This window comes from Musa acuminata, chromosome BXJ3-4 (genome assembly GCF_036884655.1).
Source record: "Musa acuminata AAA Group cultivar baxijiao chromosome BXJ3-4, Cavendish_Baxijiao_AAA, whole genome shotgun sequence".
Classification (NCBI taxonomy): Eukaryota; Viridiplantae; Streptophyta; class Magnoliopsida; order Zingiberales; family Musaceae; genus Musa; species Musa acuminata.
The window spans coordinates 35722231-35732844 of NC_088352.1; the positions used below are offsets into that span (position 1 = coordinate 35722231).

Genomic DNA, 10614 nt, shown 5'->3' on the forward strand with positions numbered 1-10614 from the left:
GTAATTCAAAATTATAGTTTCTCTGGCTCATTAATATTAAGAACCATAGAATACAATATTTGAAAATCCACATAATTTAATGAGGATTGATCTTACTTTTTTTTTAGGCAAAACACCTCGTAATATTATTGGTAAAATAGTTTGCATCAATGTACGATAATCAATATACGATAAACATAACTCTTGAGTCCTAAAATTTTTCATCAATGAAATATGTTGGAAGAATAGCAATCTAGAACTTTGATTCCCTCTAATACTTCACAAAAGATATCCTTTTCTCATGTTGACATTGAGAGGCAATCATGTGATAAATATATTTTATTTAAATCACATTATTGAAGATCAAGCCATGTCTTTAGATTGTCTTTTATTTTACTATCAAGATTCAACAATGTTCTAAGCACATTATAGCATATATTTTTGTTCAATATACATCACATCTGTTTTTCTTTTTTCCTTTTTTAAAAAATATATTTTTTAAATAAAAAATTTTCCCTCATGTTGGTCCAAAATTATTGTGCCAAATGGTTGAACATGAGCTTATCTCAATTCTTGTATTTAATGAGAGAGTGTCTATTGTATCAAAATATATGACTTTGTTTCAAAAATCTATGATACCCCATACATATAGCAATACTTTCCACCATGTTTCCATCATTTTGAGCAAGTGTTAAAGTTTCAATAAAAAACATGCTGATTTATCTTTAGTGTACCACCTAGATAAGTTACCCAAAATATGCAGAAACATCAAGATTTCTTTGCTCAATGCATCATATGGATCAATATCATTCTCCCATGGTTTTTTCACCTATTCAATTAAGGGCATCAAATATGCATCAATATCATTTCCAAGTCCCAGTGGTCTGGGAATAAAAGCATTGATAAAATCAAGAAAGTTTGCTTTATACACATCCTTGGAGGCAAATTATATATGACTGAAACAACCGGCCATATGCTATATGTTATGCTCATTATTCTAAATGGATTGAAAACATCAACTACTAATCCAAGCCAAACATTATTATTATGAATCAGAGACAAAGTGTGGATATTGATATTTAAAATTTCTCCAAGCCATAGAGTCTGCAGAGTATCTTAGAAGGTTATATTTCTCATCACCTTCTTCATTTTATCTCATATAAACAACTTTTGGAGTCTTGAAATTAATGAAAAATAACAGAGAACTTCATTGCTTCATCTATTACTTACATGTCTGTCATTGAATTTGTATGTAGATTTGTAGCATACTTATAATATGCAGTCATTATGGCATGCATGAATTTTGTATACCTAACATCTAATTCTCCAAGTAACCTTTTAGTTTTATAAGCTAACTTGGACACAACTCCAGATGGTAATGCAATAAGAAATGCATTGAATGACTTATTATTTCACCAACACTTTATATAAAAAAGATGTATAATGAAGAAAAACTTACTAAAATACAAGCAGCTTAGGTATAATTCTTTACTTGAATCCAATAAAATCTTCAATGTGAATTTCATGGAGTAATTCGTAAGTTGGATCAAATTCTCCATCACAAATTTAATTAGTGTACCCTATTAAAAATCCATAGTTTTACGATTCATATAGCAAGAAAATATAACATAATTTGCGTGAACATGAAATTTTACTCATTATTAACTCTATTATCATTATAAATTTAACTTTTATCCATAATATTTTATCAACTGAAAAATAAATACAAAAAAATCATATCATGGTTCTACCTTACAAAAAAACAATAATAATAAGTTAATCATGTTAAGCAAAATATCATGAGCCTCTCTAATACAACTCCTTTAATATGTATATATATATATATATATATATATATATATATGTATATGTATATATGTATGTATATATATATATATGTATATATATATATACATATATATATATATATACATACAAATATACATATACATATATACATATATATACATATATACATACATATATATGTATATATATATATTAAAGTGATTGTAGTGATATTTCTAATAACTGATCCACATCGGATTCATTTTTCATTAACTCGGTTTTAATCAATTGATTAAGTGACCAAATTAATTTCAAACATAATTACATATATATCGATTTAAACTTGAAACAAATACCTCAATACAATTAAAGTGAGTTAGGTTGAGGTAAATATTCAAAAGAAAAAGGAGATGATTAACTTAGCTAATACATACTTTATCGAATTATTATGTCCTGAGATCAAATCATCTCTTCATAATTTCCCGTTTGTCCAAAATTATGGTAGAATGATTTCTCGTCATTCATAAATGATGTCGATGCGCTTATATGAACGCCTTCCTTGTGACGTCGCGAGTCGTAAGTTAAGTCATGACACCGTCATCCGTCTCTTGGGAGTCTGTGGATGGGCGGTATTCTAAACCGCGAGAACTGCGATATCGTAAAGAATTCCGTCACCGAGGGCCACCCGAAACGATGACGTGTAATTGTTTTCGATCTTTTTCTTCCTTCCTTAACGAGTGAGTTGTATATGATTACATCTTACCGAGGGTTATCATACGCGTCATTCTTGTCTCGCAGAAACGGGGGGGTTTTAGGGTTTCTCCAAGCTTCGACTCCCTTCGTCGGATTCTCTTGCCGTTTGATCTCCGAGGGAGAAATGGAGAGGCTGAAATCTCTAATTCCGGACGAGCTAAAGCGGGTCATCGGGAGAAGTGCGCCGGAGAACTTGACGATGACCTCCTCTTTGCTTCTTGATTTCTTGCGCCCTTTACCACAGTTTCAACAAGTAATTACCATCTTTTGGTTGATGCTTCAAGAAAGCTGTCATCTTGAATGTTGTCATCTTTTCGTTGGCTGATTTATGTTAATTAGGTCATCCGGGAGTTGACGGACCCCGATTTGGCGTTGTGCCGGAAGAGCAAAGAAGCAGCATTGGATTCGAAGCAGAAGGGAAATGAGTGCTTTATGAAAGGGGATTACGTGGAAGCTTTGAGCTTTTACTCTCACGTCTGCTCTTTTTACTTGATTCTTTTCTGTTCATGAGAACTCCGTTTTTGTCACTCACTCTTTTCTTAATCAGAATAACGAAGATTGTTTTCCCTCTTACTGTTTTCTTTTTGTATTAGAATATCATTCAAAACGTTATTTACATTAACAAAAAATGTTAGCTGCTTTGTTCAGATGCTGGCTTTATAGTGAGTTGATCGAAATTATCTGAATGGTTGATTATTAGTTTATGAGAAAACTTTTTATTTTATTTGGCTACCTTCAACACAAAATGAGAGTCTTGTTTGTTCTCTGATGGATTTATTGATGCTTCATGATCTCTTAAAACAGGCATTACGTCATGCACCTGCGAAGTCTGAGATGGACGTGAATTTGGTTGCTACATTGTATGTAAACCGGGCTTCAACTATGCATGTAACTTATTGCTCTCATTTGTTTCAATTAACGCAAGCTGCCACAATGTTTCTAACTTTAGTTTGTTGATTGTGATTATTAGCATGCATTTAGTACCAGGGTACAATATGATTTACATGAATTATTTTTTGTTTTTTCTTAATATCACATCATTTCTTATTTATACTTAGCTGTAAAAGTTCATTATAACCATTAGTTTTCTTTAATTAGATGTTGAGAAATGTTATGTGAATTGTTTGTGTTCACTGTACTGGATGGTATCATATGTTACATCTTGTCATAATTCTATTTTGGGATAGAACAATTATTGCTTTGAACTGGTATGGGGTTGTCATGGGTATAAATCTTTGTGCATTTCTTTGAACTTTGCATAACATGGGTTTCTTGTATTCCCAAATTTTGTGGATTACTTGATACAAACAAACCTAGATTCACTATCATACATATATATATGTATATATACATATATATGTATATATACATATATGTATATATGTATATTCACTTATGACACACATATTTTATCACTAATTGTTAATTCAGAAATTTCCTGTATTTCATCATATGTTTTCTTATGTTGCACATTCATTTCTCTACCAGAAATTGGGCCTTCTGCAAGAGTGCATTCGGGATTGCAACCGTGCTATTTCAATTTTTCCTGCTTATGTGAAGGTAGGTGAACAAATCCTGGTTCTCGTCTGTTTTATTTGCTATGATTTATTGGAAGGATTGTACAAGAAGCACATGATCATGAAAGGAAGACTGTTGGTGAAGAAGAAGCATGATTATCTTTCTTAGGTTTCTTAAGAGAATGAATATATGTGGATTCCAGTAGGTGATCAGAAAGCATTCATGACCAAGGATGAGTAGCTTTATGTTGCAGCATGGAAATTCTTCTGTTTTGTATAGGTGTATGCAGGGCAATCTTGCATGGTTGTTACACAATGTGCTGGTGAGGTGTTATCCTCAAGCATATTAATATATTTATTTCATTATCCTGTTGATTGTGCATCTTGGTTGTCTTGGCACATGCATGATTGGACCCAATTTTCTCACTTTTTGCTTGGCAAGTAAAACTCGATGCAGAAAAGGTCTCGATATTAAAACAATAAGACAAGTTTTGACATGGTGTTTTCGAAGGCATCATTGCTTATCAGAAGGTCCATTCGAGATTGACTTTTATTTGTATAAGTAGGAGTGGTGCTAACATATAAGTGATCTTAATTTGTATTAGAGTTACAAGTTCTAATTGCATAAATAGTTACTATCATCACTACCCTATGACTATTGTAATGAGGAACCTGCCAATTGTTTCAACCTATTTAATTCATTCACTGTTTTCTTGGTAATTCCTAAAATATATCTTATCCATTTTTCCTTGTTTTCTTATTGCTTATCTTTGTATGCAGGCATGGTATAGAAGAGGAAAGGCTAATGCTTCTCTAAAAGACTACAAACATGCTACACATGATCTAGAAGTAGCTGTAAGTATGGAAGACAATCCGTCTAGGAAGAGCCAGATCAAAGGAGAGCTTAGTATTGTGTTAAGTGAATCCAGTAGTTCTAATGAGATTGGGATGGTTAGTAATAATGGAGAAGATGAGAAAGTGGATTCCTTAGGTTAGCATATCTTAGTCATTTGCAGTATTTACTTCTTTTTTGATCTTCTTTATATGAGTATGGTGCTTAACTGAGATGAGATTCTGGCAAGGTAATGATGTTTAGTAGATGTACTTAATGGCTAATCACCAATGACCATCTATTATCGATCCATTTTCCTGGAGTGCTTATTTGACTTGTCCTTGCCTTATTGTTTAACTTGAGAGGATTCTTGTTATCGGAATTCTTGTCATAAAAAATTTCTTGTTATATTTGTCCAATCATCAAATGTTGCTATTTCATGCTAGTCACTTTAGAGTTAATTCAAATTAGAGTTTTATCTAATTATATTATTTTTTAATTTTCAAGGAGTGATACAGTGTTGGCTTTATGGCAGCTCAGTCAAAAGCTCTGGTACTTCAGTGTGTCTCCTCACCACACAAAGGCAGAGGACTGACATCTGCACATGACATTCCTCCAGCTTCCTTAGTTCACCATGAAGAACCTCTTGCCGCGGTATGACTTTGGATGAATTTACTCAACCTCCTCGGATTATTAGATTCTATTGATTACTTAATTTTTCCATGACCATATCCAGTGAGTTTGTAGATGCTAGAGTTCTAATACTTTTATTCATTGTATTTTCTACTAAATATCCCATTTGTTGTGATTTACAGATTTTGCTGAAGTCTTGCCGGGAAACTCATTGCCACTTTTGCTTTGATGAACTCCCAGCAGATATTTTGTTCTGTCCTTCATGTACTATACCAGTTTACTGCTCAAAGAATTGCCAGGAACAGGCTTTTGGGAAACATGATACTTATCTGAGTAAGAAAAATTTGGCCATGGATCTTGAGAAACATGTTATGAATGCTATCTTGGCAAATCCTACAAGAAGTACTGGAGAAGATATATGCAGTAATCATATTCTGGAACATCGACATGAATGTGGAGGTGCACATTGGTCTGCTGTTTTACCACCTGACATAGTTTTGGCTGCTCGATTGATAGTAACTTCTATAGAAAAATGCAAGGCTTCTGGGACGATCTTTAATCCCTTGGATTATTTGGTGAATGTCTATATTAACATTTTGGATTTTTGCTTTGCTTTGTTTACTCATTTTTAAGGTTAGCTGTAGTCATGAATAATATTGTGTTTTTTCTTGTGTAGGACTTTGTTCACAACTATGCTCAAAATCCTTCAGTTAGCAAGTTGGAGTTGCATGTCTACGCGATTGTCCTGTTGTACTGTTTGCATCAATATTATAATTCAGATTTTCCACTCAGTGGGGCTTCTGTAGCTCAGGTACCATGAAATTTATACATTGTTATGGAACTTGATTAAATATTGTTTGTGAAATTTTTGTAATCATTGGTTTGCTCAAGTTAAATGAATTGTTGAATCTGTAAACAAACTGTTCACATGATTAGTGTCAAATTCATTATTTTATTTTATCAATACCTTTTTTGTCAGCATTAAATATAGGAGAAAAACTGAATGATCATCCTTTGTCTGCATTCTCAAATGCAAATCTTGCATTTTTTAGGTAATTGTAGCTTAACATGCCTCATCTCTCCATATGAGAAAGAATCTCTTCTGTTTGTTTAGGAACATAGTCCTGACGCCCTCAGAAACATAGTGCAGTTTTTTTTGCTTGTGAATGTGAACAATCAAGAAAAATATACTAATGCAAGAATAGAATTAGGATAAGATTCAAGATTATTTCTATAGGGCCTCTAGTGCTTGGACTTTAAGGAAAATTCAATTGGGTTCATATACTTCAGTTTCTCTTGATGGCATCCTAAATGTTAACTGAAGTTTCAATCAGGTTCTATCATTAATATCCCTAACCCCTGATGGAAAGCTGACCTCATTACATAATCAGACTTGACTTGCTAACCTAGCACAACGTCAGCAAGCGAAGTTGTTTGATGTGTTCAATATGTTCCAAAAACCAAAGTTGAAGGCATGCTGAGCTTGGCTTACCTCAATATGTTTCACCAGTATGAGCTGTTATCTCAATAGAGGAGAATTTGGACCTCTTGATTGCCTTTCAGTTAAGTGTCACCCATTGAGTTATCCCTCTGGATTATGGATTAACTACCAGTATGTGATGTTATCTCGGAGGTCATATAGGAGATTCTGGAACTTTTAAGTGTTTTTCAGTTATTTTACTGTTTATACTGTTCTAAAGAGTCGCCAATGCTGCAGTTGATTCTGGTGATCTCCCAAATTAAGGTTAATTCTATGGCAGTTATCCATATGAAATCACATAATCGAGATGAGGCTTTTGGAAAGTGTTCAAAGTTTTTTACTTTCGAAGAGCATATTACACAAGACACCAAACAGGTACTTTACCTACATAGTCGCTATATTGTTAACATTGTTGTGTTTTAATATGGGTTCACTTACCACAGCACCTGCTGATCCACTGTTACATTTATTCATAAATGGTCACATATTTATTTACCTGACAACAATAAAAGTTGTTTATGCTTGTAACCATGATTCTGCTATTTGAAGTACATTAGGGCATATATGAAATACATTCTTTTTAATTGTGTATTTACATACCATCATGTGAAGTACTTGTTTCTCTTTGTACTGTACTTTGTGTGGAAATGGTCTCATTTGTCTTAATGTTTGGCACCATCAGAAGTTTTAAAACATTATATTGATGGATATGAATTCATCTTGGGGAACACCTGAGACTTTTGATATATTAAGTTTGAACTGTTTAACAAGTCCATTTAAAATTAACTCTTAATCTGACACTAACTCTTAGCCTAATGACTGAATAGGACACTTAACAAATTTTAGTGTCATCAATAATTTTGAATCTAGGATAGCATGTTATAGATCTTCTAGACCAACCACTGTATAGTATTTTCAGTTGATGTTTTATTTATCCCAATATATATTTTGTTGGCCATTGAATTAGACATGCTATCCTCTTTGAGATATTAAATGGCTGTTTTGCTCTCCTTGTATTTAAACAAATTTTCTTCATTTAATAGGTCAAAGTAGCACAAGCTATATACTCAAGGGGTAGCTTGTTTAATCATTCATGCCAGCCAAATGTTCATGCTTATTTTCTTTCTCGTACACTTTTTGTACGCTCAGTAGAAGTTGTGCCCGCGTGGTGTCCGCTTGAGCTGTCTTATGGTCCGCAGGTAATTTCTCAAAAGGTGTCTTGATTAATATACAGATTCCTCATTGTGTGCTGGTGCATGTAACTTATCTATAATATATCAGTATTGGCTCTGATTATTTGCCTTTTCTACAGGTAGGAGAGTTGGATCTTCAAGGTAGACAGAAGTTGCTCGAAGAGCAGTACTCATTCCAATGCCGTTGCTCCAGTTGTTCAGAATTGAACTTGTCAGATCTTGTCATGAATTCTTTTCGGTGTGTTCGGCCTTATTGTCTTGGTGCAGTTCTAGAAGCCACACATTACAAAAGGCTTGAAAGCAATTTCTTGCAAGTTTCTAATGCATCTTGCACCTTTAAACTCTCTCTACCAGTATGCCAACCTGAACTTGTCTAATTTATGTCTGGTACAATAAATATGCATTTAGTGTTTGCTAATGTGTTTAGTATGAATTATTCTGGATGAATTTCATTTTATGATTTGAAGCATTTTTCTGCTTGTCAGTTGCTTAGCAGTAAAAAGGACATAAGTGATGTGGCACGGATGTTGCTTCATGAAAGAGGAGCCAATAGTCACATTGCTGCTGGGCATTGCTTGAGTTGTGGTTCTTGTTGTGATCTCGAATACTCAACTGCAGGTTCTAAAAGTTCTCTTGCAAACATCCAGAGGTATTGGCTATTAATCTATTTCTTTGTCTGCCCAAATTCATACAGCTGCAAGATCTAAAGTGCATATACTGACAGGTTGAAGGATTCTTTGGATTCAGATCAAATTCCAGATGCTTTTGTTTCAGAGATGCTGAGTTCTCTCAGTCATTTAAGATCAGTAAGGCATCCGTATAGCAAGATTGTTGCTGAGGTCAGTTTCTTCACAGGATAGTTTACTATTGTTTTTTCAGCACTAGGTAGTCTTCATAATTACTGTAATCAAGGAATTTGCAGAATCTCCCCAATGTTGAAATCGATTATTAGCAACTCCAATCTGGGTTCTCTTAGTTATGGAGTTTTTAAGAATGCGTAGGTATTACTCCGATGATAATAATCAAGGGACAGAAAACTTGAAATTGCTAACTGAAACAGCAGCATGGGTAAATCAATATAAGCAGTTCCTATTAAATGGACTTTGTGCTGACCCAAAAGAATACGCTTTTTGATGCAGGCTGATGATAATGTGGCTGAGGCGTTTGTTAGGATTGGGGAGCTTAAATTGGCAGTGCAGCACTGTGTTGCTTCGATCAAGGTACCTATCAGAAACAATTATGGTTTCATTATAAATCACAATATCTCTGATGCTATCCGTTGCACTCATCTGAAGATAAATTTGTGTTGGTTGTCATTTTACTTCACATACAGCTGAAGCATAGTTAACTAATGTTAATTACCTAATCAGGTCAACTTCGTGAGTTCAACCTTATCTTAGATTTTAGATTCAGTGGTATGGAGTCCAAGCCCTGGAGTCATTTGTGTTTTGTGGAAAGAATCTGGCTTATGCAAAATGGCATGATCTGCATGTCATGCAGACTTAATGCTGCATAATTTGTGATATCACGTTTTGCTACTGGATTTTGGCATCGCAAAAATATATTAGATTCATTAGCTAAATCAGACTGAGGATTATTTGTTTATATAGAAGAAAAAGGTTTGTTTGTTATTGGTTGATGTAGAACCTGTGACTCAGAAGATTAATTTGTTGTCAATTAGACTGAAACTTTACATACAATTCAAAGATTTTTGTACCACTGTTTTCTAAAATATGTTAATCATATTGTTTTTCATTGACTGCACTTTGCAGATCCTTGAGAAGCTTTACGGTAGCAATCACATCGTCATGGGACATGAGTTGATGAAGTTAGCCTCGATTCAGCTCTGCACGGGTGATCAGACTGCTACTCTGAGTAGTATTGAACGGGTAGAGTCAATATTTTTACTTTATTATGGATCTCATGTCGATCGGATATTCCCACATCTGAAGGTCCTCAGAACAGAAGCCAAGAGACTTGCTTCTTGAGAAAGCCAAGTGCTGTGCTCACCACAGAATTTGTTTCTCAACCTGGTCAAGTCATCCTTGTCCAAGCACCATATCTGAGGACTCCTCGACGCCATTACCAGTGCTTGCTTGATGTGTAAGAAAAAGGCTCAAGTCACAGGTTATGTTGGTTTCCATTGAACTTTTTTTATGAGGGAACTATGTATTTTGTTGAACTTGTTCTGGTACTTTCAATTAATACACTTCTGGTTGGTTTCTTTGTAACTTTACGTGCCTATTCATTTAAGCATCTCTTGTAGAGTAAGTGTACAAGAAGAGTTTGATGCTGAAATTGATGGATTATAAGTTAGAACATGAGAACTTCGGAAGCATCAACCTGCCAGGACTTAAACCTTGATAAATTATGCTGAAATTGATGAATTACGTGCCTAGTTCGGAACACTCGATGCTTCAAGATCATACGAGAACTCAA

The 10614-nt window shown here is 34.1% G+C and overlaps 1 protein-coding gene across 3 annotated transcripts; it reads left to right on the forward strand.

Annotated features, from left to right (window-relative positions):
- The first annotated feature begins 2542 nt into the window (after nucleotides 1-2542).
- LOC135635133 (uncharacterized) lies at nucleotides 2543-10496 on the forward strand. 3 transcript variants are annotated; one of them, XR_010495558.1, is made up of 15 exons: nucleotides 2543-2773; nucleotides 2860-2994; nucleotides 3325-3408; nucleotides 4009-4080; nucleotides 4818-5028; nucleotides 5405-5523; nucleotides 5685-6077; nucleotides 6179-6313; nucleotides 7220-7357; nucleotides 8026-8181; nucleotides 8295-8528; nucleotides 8661-8824; nucleotides 8923-9014; nucleotides 9315-9395; nucleotides 9948-10004. XR_010495558.1 is itself a non-coding variant. In XM_065146005.1 (15 exons), exons 1-15 carry the CDS (start codon nucleotides 2645-2647, stop codon nucleotides 10161-10163), a joined length of 2382 nt encoding a protein of 793 aa, XP_065002077.1. In that variant the 5' UTR covers nucleotides 2543-2644; the 3' UTR covers nucleotides 10164-10496. The 3 variants fall into 3 exon arrangements, 1 of the variants encoding a protein (XP_065002077.1); XM_065146005.1 differs by having other exon boundaries at nucleotides 8900-9014; nucleotides 9948-10496; XR_010495559.1 differs by lacking the exon at nucleotides 9948-10004 and having other exon boundaries at nucleotides 8907-9014.
- Nucleotides 10497-10614: the final 118 nt, after the last annotated feature.